Source organism: Bufo gargarizans, unplaced genomic scaffold (assembly GCF_014858855.1).
Source record: "Bufo gargarizans isolate SCDJY-AF-19 unplaced genomic scaffold, ASM1485885v1 original_scaffold_1911_pilon, whole genome shotgun sequence".
In the NCBI taxonomy this organism is placed as follows: domain Eukaryota; kingdom Metazoa; phylum Chordata; class Amphibia; order Anura; family Bufonidae; genus Bufo; species Bufo gargarizans.
Window position 1 is genome coordinate 27,870 of NW_025334566.1, and position 12,693 is coordinate 40,562.

General features: G+C 43.2%; 1 protein-coding gene across 1 annotated transcript in view; it reads right to left on the reverse strand.

Moving 5' to 3' along the window:
* The window catches only part of LOC122923785 (N-acetylgalactosaminyltransferase 7-like), a gene marked incomplete at its 3' end in the record, with an annotated part of 30,135 nt that extends 21,785 nt beyond the window's left edge, over positions 1–8,350 (reverse strand). The window contains exons 1-4 of the mRNA XM_044274626.1: positions 8,326–8,350; positions 6,490–6,656; positions 3,277–3,407; positions 1,458–1,537 (exon numbers count right to left, since the gene is read on the reverse strand). Coding sequence (XP_044130561.1) covers positions 1,458–1,537; positions 3,277–3,407; positions 6,490–6,656; positions 8,326–8,342 — 395 coding nt within the window. The remainder of the gene's footprint in view (positions 1–1,457; positions 1,538–3,276; positions 3,408–6,489; positions 6,657–8,325) is intronic.
* Positions 8,351–12,693: the final 4,343 nt, after the last annotated feature.

Below are 12,693 nucleotides of genomic sequence, written 5' to 3' on the forward strand. Positions count from 1 at the left end.
ATGATTCTTCAAGTCAATGAATCAAACATTCCTAATAATTGCCCGATTGCCAGCAGAGATGAGGCTGCATTTACATGCAGCAATGGTCTCCACTGAATAAGGACGAGTGACGAGCGTTTTCTTGTTCATTAAGTGATCTTCAGCACCTTTAGACTGGGCAATTACTTGGAATAAGTATTTTTACAAATTGTCATCCCCGATAATTGGTCCATGTAACAGGACCTTATCTCATTAGACCAGCCGCTGTACTTTGATGGTAAAGCAGGTGCTGAGTCTACAGAGACATCTTTTGACGTTGCTGTAGAGGATGGCATTCAACTTTTTCCCGAGCACTCCTGCTGTAAGAACAAGTTGAGGTTCTTAGTGGAGCCTCCTGACTATGGCTGGGATTGGAAGAACCTTTAGATCGCCACAGTCCATGACCACATCATAATCAAAGGGGATGTTCTCCTTCGATTCGGTCACTGGCTTTCCTAGTGACCCAATTGGAGATGAGGAACATCCCTAGATAGGGACCAAATAAGGCCCCCATGGCCATCTTTGCCATTACGACCTATTAAGGCTACTTTCATATCTGTGTTTTTAATTCCGGTTTTGAGATCCGGTATAGGATCAGTCACTAAAAATAATGTAAGTCAATGGTGATGGATCCTTTTTTTAAGAGCATACTGATGGGCAAAATCAGCCGGATCTCAAAACTGGAATTAACAATGCAAGTGTGGAACAGGCCTTAAAACGGATCAGGATGCATGAGTTCAGTTCAGTTGCGTTTTGGGGCCAGACACAAAACAACTGGAAGCAGCTTTTTTGTGTCTGGTTTGCAAAACTGAACAAACCTGATCAGGCATCAAAATCAATGTAAGGGTACTTTTACTAGCATTATTCTTTTCCGGTATTGAGTAAAGGGTCTCAATATCGGAAAAAATGCTTCAGTTTTGTCCTAATGCGTTCTGAATGGAAAGCAATCCGTTCAGTATGCATCAGGATGTCTTCCGTTTCATCCCTTGTATGGTATTTGACCAGAAAAAATACTGCAGCTTGCCGAAGTATTATTTCCCGGAACACTATCGCACTTGCCGGATCAGCCATTAATCTCCATTGAAATGTATTAATGGCGGATCAGGTACCAAGCGTTGCGGAAATTGCTGCATCGCCAGATCCGGTTTTCCGGTCTGCTCATGCGCAGTTCTTTCTGGCTTTACAGTATAAATATTAAAAAAAGGTTGTCAAATAGTAATCCTTTAATGGGATTTTAGAAAATGTAACAAATTGTAAGAACTGTCTGTAAAAATAAAAAAGTGATTAATATAAAATTACACGAGATTGTGCATACATTACATAAAACACAAAGCCTACACATATTGGGAATTTATCATGAGGGTAACGTTGGAGTATTCTGCTTCAAATTTATGAAATGTTGCACACGGTTTGATAAATAAGTGCAATGAACACCTTACCTGTCTTGGGCTATAGGAGCTATTAAAGGAGCATACCAATTAATTCCCACTTCACAGTGTGCATCCAGATAAATTAAAACCTGCAAGAGATCAAAGTTACATTACAGACTTAAAGGACTGTTAAAAAAACATAACACAAGGTAAGTGTAAAACTGACAGCAGAAAAACCACCCCCAAAACTTGCAATTGTATTCTTCATCATTAAATATATTTTTGGTGAGCGTTTGTCAAAACAGTATAAAAATAAATAAAAATCAATTTTTACGAAAGGCTAGGAGTCTGACAATAATACTCAGTATCTGAGAATACTATTCAGGCATGTACAACATACTCTGGTCACCACAGAAGTACGTAATTGCCTGCCCTTGTCTACTAAGTCATGTTCAGATTGGCTGAATTATTTTCACTTGGTAAGGCGAGCATTACTTATTTTATCAGTTCATATCGTTCAGACCATTTGGCAGGACAACCTCTTTTGCATTTCCAAAAATCAGAATCCCATTTAACTTCCTGTTTGGATAATAATCTTGAATTATATGGTGAAAGTGCAGTTCTATGCAAATCCCCTCAAAAGACAAGGGGGCACTGCCTCCGTCTCCACAGGCGTCAAGACTTCTTTACTGTAAATCTGTGGAACAGTCTACGCCAGGACGTGGTCACAGCAGGAGCAGTGGACTAATTCTTATGTAAAAGTGTCTCACTTCTCACCCCCTTCCTCTAATTCACAGCCCCACTGATCCCTTAGTTGAGCTCGATGACCATACGGCACGTCTTTTTTTGGCCGTACTACGTAACTTGTACTGACAAGTCTTACAACCCATGTGGTTACACTGACGGAGAAGCAGAAGAGCTTTCATGTGACTACAGGCAAGTCAACCATTTATGATACTTGACGAGGGTGATGTGCTTTATAGCCTGCAGCCATTTCACTTCAGTTTAACTTCAAGTGCCAGTGCAGCGTCTGTAAATGACATTTATATATCCGGCCAGCTCTGGTGTATTAGCATATTCACCAATATATCACTGCTGTGTATCAGAGGTAAAAGGCTGGTAGAGAGCCCCGTCATCTTCAAGGCTTATGGAGCAGAGCTGAACTATAGATCCATACTCACATAAGCACTCTAAGGGTCCATTCACACATCCGTGTGTGTTTTGCGGATCCGCTGATCCGCAAAACATGAACATCAGCGATATGCGTTCCGCATTTTGCGGACCACACATCGCCGCCACTTAATAGAAAATGCCTATTCTTGTCCGCAATTGCGGACAAAAATAGGACATGTTCTATTTTTTTCGGGAACAGAATTGCGGACCTGGAAGCGCGGGACCGCAATTCCGTGTCTGGGCAGCACAATGCGGAACTAAATTGCGGATGTATGAATGGACCTTAATGATGGCCATAGACAACCAGAATTTTAACCCCTACACGTGCTGTTATATGCGAGACAGACATGGCTCTCTGGGCAAGAAAAACAGAGCTCTGACAGGATATTACAAAAGTGATTTTGGGATGCATTTATGTGAAAGAGGTGAAAACAAGAGGTGCCCTTTAACATGGGGCTGGTTCCTCAAACCTTGCTGCTCTTTGAAAGCATGTGTAGGGTGAAACCTGAAAGGGCAAGTTCACTTTTCATGCTTCAGACTCATTAAACTGGGCACCAGAAGTGTGTTACAGGTTTTTCCATGAACACCCAAAAACGGGATCCCCAAGAGCAGCTCTCAGGTCCCATGGTTGAAGACACGACCGTGTGTGTTCATATAGCTGTTTGCATGCAGCCCATGACAGTCTACCACAAGACAGGAACATACTCCTACTTACTTGTCCTAGTTTCGCCTTCTGGGCTCCGATGCTTCGGGCCTGTATAAGCCCCTCTCTACGTTCGTTCCTAAATACCTTTACCAGCCCATTCCACTGCTTGACGTAATTGTCCAGCCTTGACTTTAAATGTTCTGGAAGAAAGAACCAAGCAGAATCAAAGTGAGAATACACTTTCTATGCTGCCATGCCCTGGAATCTGAAGCAGGATATCAATTTTGTGACAGGACAGCCACAGGGACGGGTACTGGCACATGGATGGCAGAGTCGATGCCCTTTGCTCTGAACATGGATGAAACACTACATCTGATGGCTTATTCCTAGGAGCGATGACAATTTACATAAACCCCACAGGATGGCTTAAGACCAATTGACAACTTCATAAATTCCAAAAGTGCCAAGTGTGGTTTGACCACGATCAAGAATGGTTGAAAAGTTAGCCTTCTCCAGTAGTTGTACTAAAAACGAAGATGCAAACCGTCACCCATAAGCTTCATGGTCCCACACAATCTCAACTTGTGAGAAAGACAAGTAAATCTAAGGCTGGTTTCACATCTCCGGCAAAGAACACCATGCCGGAAATCTCCGGATCTGGCACTGCCAGAGGCAAACAGAATGCTTGCCAGCCCCATTAACTATAATGGGGTCCAGTGGAGATCTTGCAAATATGCCAAGAATCGGCCGCACAGGAAGCGCAGCATGCTGCGGTTTGTGTCTGACCGATTCCCGCCTTCGCTACCGGACCTGCCTGCCGGAGATGTGACACTAAATGTTCACTCTTGTCATCAGCTGCTAAGAGAAATACTAAATGACCGGTGTGACATCTGGAAGCTGTGGTAAAAAGCCATCAAACCATGCAATGTAATAAGGCCTTAGAGACACTGGAACTCCTGTATGAAATGGCTTAAAAAGAGGACCTCGCCCCTCTCCTGACATGCCTGTTTTAGTAACTACTTGCATTCCCCATATAATAACAATTCTGGAACAGCTATTCTTATGACTCTGTGTTGTGCCATTCCTTTATTATTCCTGGTAGAAGTTTACAAATAATCTGCCAGCAGTCTGCAGTAAAGGTACTGCTGGGCGTTACCAATAGATGGTGTGTCAAATTGGCAGGGACAACCCCCCTTAACTACCATAGCGGCAGACCATGCAACTGCTATGGGGCCCAGGGCAAGAGGGGACCAGTTGGGATCCTCTCCTCTTCTACTGCAGATGAAAACTTGGTCAGGACTTTACCCTCTAAAGAACCAACTTTTAGCAAAAGAGCCAGTGGAAAAAATAGCCCAAGGTTCATTGAAAAGGGTTGAGGCGGAAACCCTTGTGTCCTGTGGTCCTTACTTCTCTATGTATGCCACTGCCCCAACTGGTAACACCCATCTGTGCCTTTACTGCAAGGATGCTGACTTTATTCATAAACTTCTAGTAGAAAGAATAGAGGCATGGCACAACATAGAGTCATAAGAATAGATGCTGCAGAATTGTTATTACATAGTAAATACAAGTAGTTATTACCAAAGACATGTCAGGAGGGGTGACAGGTCGTCTTAAAAGTGCGATCCAGGAAGTAAATGTAAAAAAAAAAAAAAAAAAAATCAGACTGGCATAAAAACAATGAGCACCTCAGCCTTTCGCAGAACGAAATTGCGGACCCATTCAATTCCTATGGGGCAGCACGATGTGCTGCCCGGATCCGGAATTGCAAGTCCGCAATTCCGTTCCCGAAAAAAATAGAACTTGTCCTATTCTTGTCCGCAATTTTCTATTAAGTGCCGGCGATGTGCGGTCTGCAAAATGCGGAATGCACATCGCTGATGTCAGTGTTTTGCGGATCCACGGATCCGTAAAACACACACGGACGTGTGAATGGACCAGTGACCGGCCTTCAGACGACGATTGCCTTAGTGGTCATTTCTTGGTGTTGAGAAGGGCCCGGTAGCAGAGACCTGAGAGGTGTGAGAAAAGGACCCTTTTTTAAGTAAGGTTAGCAAATGGGATAAAGACATCTTCTATTTATAATATTTCCAATGACACAACTGCATTTCCTTAATTAAAGTTCAGTGTTTTTTGTAAAAGAGGTCTCGTTAGTAGGATCAACCCTATTAAAACAGATAAACTACCCATTATGGTTGATCCTGCTGATTAAAACAATGCTTTCTGTATTCAGGGGCAGATTGGCCATAGACCCTACAGGGAAAATTCCAGGTGGGCCGATGCCCAGGGGGCCACTCAAGCACTCTTGATGGCTGAAGGCCAGGTACATAACGATCAGATGCTGCAGGTGGCCCCCTGAACTCCGCTGTATTACTGTCCTCATGATGGTGATACAGTTGAATACTGTGATGAGGGCAGCAGTATTTTGTGCTGTCCTGTGGTATTTGGTTCTGCTGGGGCGGTATTCTGTGCTTCTGCGTGAAGCCTGTACTGACTCATACAGCACCATGTAAGCCTCTGTGACTGACCGCTATGCTGTGGATGGCACTGGGGAGCACTGACGATGGCACTGTTATAGGGTGCCATAGACGTCACTGTTACGGGGGCGCTGTGGAGCTCAGTATGAGTTATAGGGCTTATGCAAATGACTCATCGGCCCAGGGATCAAGGTCCATGTGTTGGCCACATTTTCCAGGCGACCGCAGCTGCCCTGACCAGCGTTGCCTGTATGATAGCAATGTATGATACAACCAGTCTTTATCTGATACAAGGCCGTTGTAGTGTCATCATATACAGTAATCATGCGTACAGACCCTGCGATCAGCTAGAGACTGGCTGCATCATAAATCACTGTCAAAGTCAGTTTGGGATTTGTGTGCGGCCTGCACATGGACCGTGTTTCCCGGGCCGATCATGGTCATATCACACATTACAGGCCAAGATAAACACTGCAGCAGGCAGGACCGAAAAAGATAGGATCAACCCTCATGCACACAACCGTATCAGTTTTGCGGTCTGCAAGTTGCGGACTGCTAAATAAGTATACTGTCCATGTGTGATCCGCATTTTTTTTTGCAGAGCCATTGATTCTATGGGGTTGAGGTCCGCATTTTGAGGACTGGAATAGACCATGTTCTCTCTCTTCCAGAACTGATATATGGATGTGGAAAGCACACTGATGACGTCATCAACGTAGAGAGTGGCATAAGCAGTGATAACAGCTGTTGCCATGGACCTCAGATGGTCAGTGGATCTTATGTCTAGGATTGGCTTTCCACTCACCTTTGTTACTGTAATCATCTATCATGACAATCTCAGCCAGGTATTTTCTAGGGGTCCTCTTGATAACACTGTGAACGGTCCTCATGAGCGTCGACCAGCCTTCATTATGGAAAACAATGATCACACTGGACGTGAGCAAGTTCTCATCATAACTCCAGTATTTGCACCTACAAATGACAAGTTCCACCAGTTATTAACAGTTACAGGTTTTCTGATAAAAGAGGTACAAACGATCCAAATTTATTGATTAGTCACAGCAAGTAAAATGAGCAAATCTGGCCTTAAACATTGGCCCTGCTCTCATTGAGATGACCTCTACTAGTCTAAAGCATATATTAGACGGGCAGATAATCGTGCAGATCATCACTAACAAGCCTTCATATGAATGCTCGTTAGCAATGATGTGTCAGTGTAATACTGCCGTCGATTTTTCCAATGAACGGGCAAACACTTGTTAAGCCAATTGGAATTTTTCAGCAGGTTTATAAATCATCGCTTGCTGGCGGCAGATCGTGGTGTCTAATCACAATCTGCTGCCAGCAAATAATGATTAATTATGGGGACGAGCGATGGCATAGTGATCACAACCGCCCATTCTGAGGAGGAGATCACAGCATGTAATACCAGCAGTCTCCTCCGCTGACAAGCAAGCGATTCCCTCCTAACAATCATCTGTGTTATTTGCCTGTCTAAGGCTACTTTCACACTAGCGTTCGTCGGTCCGCTCGTGAGCTCCGTTTGAAGGGGCTCACGAGCGGACCCGAACGCAGCCGTCCAGCCCTGATGCAGTCTGAATGGAGCGGATCCGCTCAGACTGCATCAGTCTGGCGGCGTTCAGCCTCCGCTCCGCTCGCCTCCGCACGGACAGGCGGACAGCTGAACGCTGCTTGCAGCGTTCGGGTGTCCGCCAGGCCGTGCGGAGGCGTGCGGATCCGTCCAGACTTACAATGTAAGTCAATGGGGACGGATCCGTTTGAAGATGCCACAATATGGCTCAATCTTCAGGCGGATCCGTCCCCCATTGACTTTACATTGAAAGTCTGGACGGATCCGTACGAGGCTATTTTCACACTTAGCTGTTATATGCTAAAAATAATGCAGACGGATCCGTTCTGAACGGAGCCTCCGTCTGCATTATTACGATCGGATCCGTTCAGAACGGATCCGATCGAATGCTAGTGTGAAAGTAGCCTAATATTAGCCTAAGTCCACCATAAAGATGCAGGCTCCGCTTGGCCTAAGGCCTCCTGCACACAACCATTTATTTTTTTGTTTGTTTTTTGTTTATGGGCCGTTTTTGGCGTTCCGTATACGGAACCATTCATTTCAATGGTTCCGCAAAAAAACTGTACTCTGTATGCATTCTGTTTCCGTATTTCAGTTTTTCCATTCCGTTGAAAGATAGAACATGTCCTATTATTGCCCGCAAATCACGTTCCATGGCTCTATTCAAGTCAAAGAGTCCACACAAAAAAAACTCTGTATGTCTTCCATATCCGTTCCGTTTTTGCAGATCTATTGAAAATGTTATGCCCAGCCCAATTTTTTCTATGTAATTACTATATACTGTATATGCCATATGGAAAAACAGAACGGAAACACAACGGAAACAAAAAATTGAAAAATGGATCCGTGATAACACTGAAAAAGCCATACGGTCGTGTGCAGGAGGCCTAACAGGAATGTTACGTCATTAGGAAGAATATTAGGAAGATATCCAGCTGCCATACTCCTCTGGTGTCGCTCATCTGTCAGAGAATCCAATTAAGGCTACATTCACATCTCCGCTAAAGGCACCGCAATACACACAGACGCGCACTGCCAAATCCCCATTACCTATAATAGGATCCCATTATAGTCAATTGGGATCCAGCGGTGTGCAGCTGTGTCCGGTTAGAACGGATACGGCAACTCTGGTAGACTGTTCCTGTGCCGGAATAGGATAACGGATTACCTTAATGGAAATGCGAACCTGCTCAAACAATACAAGAAAACTAGACATGTGTAATATGCCAGACACCCAGTCTCAACACATTTTAACCCCATAAGGACCCTGACAATTTTCACCTTCCTGCCCAGGCCATTTTTAGCAAATCTGACATGTGTAACTTTATGTGGTAATAACTTTAAAACGCTTTTACTTATCCAAGCCATTCTGAGATTGTTTTCTCGTCACATATTGTACCTTATGACAATGGTAAAATTGAGTTAAAATATTTCATTTTTATTTACCCAAAATTTAAAGAAATATTAAAAGAAAAAAAACAATTTCTCTGCTTTTAAAACAGATAGTGATACATCCTAAAATAGTTATTACCTTACATTTCCCATATGTCTATTTCATGTTTGGATAATTTTGTAAATGCCATTTTATTTTTTGGGGACGTTAGAAGGCTTAGAAGCAAATCTTGAAATTTTTCAGAAAATTTCCAAAACCAACTTTTTAAGGACCGGTTCATGTCTGAAGTCACTTTGTGAGGCTTATATAATAGAAACCAGCCATATAAATGTCGCCATTTTAGATACTACACCCCTTAACGTATTCAAAACTGATTTTTACAAACTTTGTTAACCCTTTAGGTGTTCCACAAGAATTAAAGGAAAATCTGGATGAAATTTCAGAATTTCACTTTTTTGGCAGATTTTCCATTTTAATCAATTTTTTCAAGTAACAAAGCAAGGGTTAACAACCATACAAAACTCAATATTTATTGCTCTGATTCTGCAGTTTACAGAAACAACTATATGTGGTCGTAAACTGCTGTACGGGCACATGGCAGGGCGCAGAAGAAAAAGAACGCCATATGGTTTTTGGAGGGAAGATTTCAAAAATTTTAAGTTGCCATGTCACATTTGAAGACCTTCTGATGCACCCCTAGAGTAGAAACTCCAAAAAAAAGACCCCATTTTGGAAAGTACGGGATAAGGTGGCAGTTTTGTTGGTACTATTCTAGGGTACATATGATTTTTGGTTGGTCTATATTATACTTTTTATGAGGCAAGGTAACCAAAAATAGCTGTTTTGGCACAGTCTTTATTTTTTGTTATTTACAATGTTCATCTGACAGGTTACGGTAGATCATGTAGTGTTTTTATAGAGCAGGTTGTTACAGACGTGACAATACCAAATAGGACTACATTTTTGTTGTTTGTTTCAGCTTTACATAATCAAGCATTTTTGAAAAAAAAAAGTTTTTAATGTCTCCATATTCTGAAAGCCATATATTTTTTTACATTTTTTTTTTGGGGGGGCAACTATCTTATGTAGGGGCTCATTTTTTTCGGTATAAGATGACGGTTTGATTGGTACTATTTTAGGGTGCATATGACTTTTTGATCGTTTGGCATTCCACTTTTTGTTATGCAAGGGGACAAAAATTGGCTTTTTGAGACTTTTTTTATACGGTGTTCACCTGAGAGGTTAGGTCATGTGATGTTTTTACAGAGCAGGTCGTAACGAAAGCGGCAATACCCAATAGGTCTACTTTTGGTGTTGCACTTTTAGTGATGTAAGGTGACAAACAAAATGTTTTTCTTTTTAGCAATTTATTTATTTATTTTTTGACGGTGTTCACCTGAGGGGTTAGGTCATGTGATAGAGTCGGTCAATACGGAGGCGGCTATACCCAATAGGTCTACTTGTCTTTATTTCCCTATTTTTTACAACAAAAAAATTCTACTTTATTTTAGGAAAAGGACATTTTTTTTTTACTTGAAACATTATTATTATTATTTGTAAAACTTTTTTTAACTTCTTTTTTCACTTTTTTTTGTCCCACTCTGGGACTTCAACTTTTTGGGGTCCGATTCCCTTTACAATGCATCACGATACTTCTGTATTGTAATGCATTGGCTGTAAGTGTATTATACAGTGTAATACACTTCAGCCTGCGTCCTGTGAGATCCAGGGAGCTGGATCTCACAGGCTCTCCTGAAAGGCAGCCACAATGCCTAAGTAAGGCATCGGGCTGCCTTCCCTGCCATCGGGTCACTGTCACAGCAGCGTGGGGACCCGATGGACACCTTGCACCCGGCAGGACCCCGCATGTGCCGTGCTCAGCGCGTTGTCCTTTTTTTGTGCCCAGATAATGGACAGGCTTTCTAATTAAAGAACGTTTCTATGCAACTAGACGAGGCAGAGAGGATTTTCTAAGTATAGAGAGCACAGATAAAAAAGAAAAAAGAAAAAAAAAAGCTCTAACCCCGAATAAGTGATTGGAGTACTGCAGAGCGGAGAACACAATTATCTCGCCGGCGCAGTTTCTCACTCTTCCTAGTTAAAGGCCTCTTCTCCCAGTGATCACATTAAAGGAATGATTCTCCTCTATAAAAGGTTACATGTAGATTATTACAGATGTGTATACTCTTGGTGGCAGAAATCTTTATTAATCCTGTCAGCCCTGAAGTGCTTCCGTGTTTTATCCTCTGTGTCCTCCACAATAAGACACTGACTGGCATTTATGGTCTTGAACGGCATACATAAAAGCTAGACTGCCACGACTTACTGCATGTGTCCTTCAAGAATTACTGCCCTCCAACATGGCTCTCTAGGTACTAATTCTTAAAGCAGTCTGGAGTGATGGGCCTTTATTAAAAGAACTAGTCTGGAGGGCTCCATAGATTTGTAGATGCTATGTAGCTTATTGACTCTGAGATCAGGTCACGTTTTAACAAGGTATCTGGAGCTTCGGTCCTCCAGACATTACCTATTCTACCTGCAAATGACAATATTGTTAACATGGCCCTCCCTGCCTGTTCTAGGATGGACCAAGGAGAACATAAGTAGAGTCATCTGGGCCAGACTACTGACCACGGTGTGCACAGGGTAGTCGTCGAAGCTGGTGGCCGTTTTAGATTAATGAAGAGGTGGTCAGGAATAAAATCAACAACACCACCAAGCAAAAGGTATAGACATAAGGGGATATTTATCTAAACTGATTAAAGGGGTTATCCAACCGCTATATTGACCCCCCTAATGCCCACGCCGTTCATATAGGTTATACTTCCCACGCTGCCCAGCACCTGTGTCCTGATCCCCACACGGCCAACGCTGCATCTCCCTATCGCGTGGATCAAAATACAGTGATCCCTTAAGATACAATGGCCTCAGGATACAGTATTTTCAGCATACAGTGGTCTTTTCAGACCCATCGTAAGTTGAAACTAGAATCAACATACAATGTTTCAGACTCCGATCCAACCACTCAAGGCCACCTCTCTGGTAAAATAGCTGGATTAGTTGCTATTTAGCAGCTATTCCTGACTGTTATATGTAAGGACTTGTCTTATCTGTCTTAGTTATCTGCTTATTTTTCTTAAATCTTAAATTTTCTCTCATCTTGGATGATATTTTGTGGCTTTGGAACCGATTACACAACTTACAATGGTTTCAACATACAATGGTCGTCCTAGAACCAATTAATATTGTATCTTGAGTAGGGCTGCAGCTAACGATTATTTGAATAATCGATTAGTTGCCGATTAATTTCTACGATTAAATATGGGGAGATCTGTGGATGGCGCTGTTATGGGGAGGATCTGTGGGTGGCGCTGTTATGGGGAGGGGGATCTGTGGGTGGCGCTGTTATGGAGAGGGGGATATGCGCACTGTTATGAGGGAGGGGAAATGTGCACTGTTATGGGCATAACAGTGCACAGATCCCTTTCCCCATAACAGTGCCATAGACAGATTTCCCCCTCCCCATAGCAGTGCCATAGACAGATTTCCCCCTCCCCATAGCAGCCCCGGCCCTGCTGCTCACAGCAGACTAATCACTCACTGTATCTTTATTTTACCTTACAATCGTGGCGCTCCAGTAACAACTAACAGGCAGAGCGGAGGGCGGCGTAACGTTATCCAGTTATCGATTATTATCAATTACATCGATTAATCGTTGCAGCCCTAATCTTAAGGGACCACTGTATCTGGCAAAGGGGTGGGGGTTAGCCAATAGCAGGCCACGAGCCTCCCTCGCATCATCTGTAAAGCTAGGGAGCCCCGTCCCCGTTCCAGCTATTGGCTGCATGTCCCCCCCCCCCCAGGATATTTTGATCTGCGTGACGGGGAGATACAGTGGCGGCCGTGCGGGGACCAGGAGAGACGCAGCTGCCGGGGAACAGGGTAAGTATAATCTATTTGAGGGGCCCAGGCATTAGGAAAACATTATACAGTAGGTGTTAGATAGCCCATTTAAAGGAAAACTG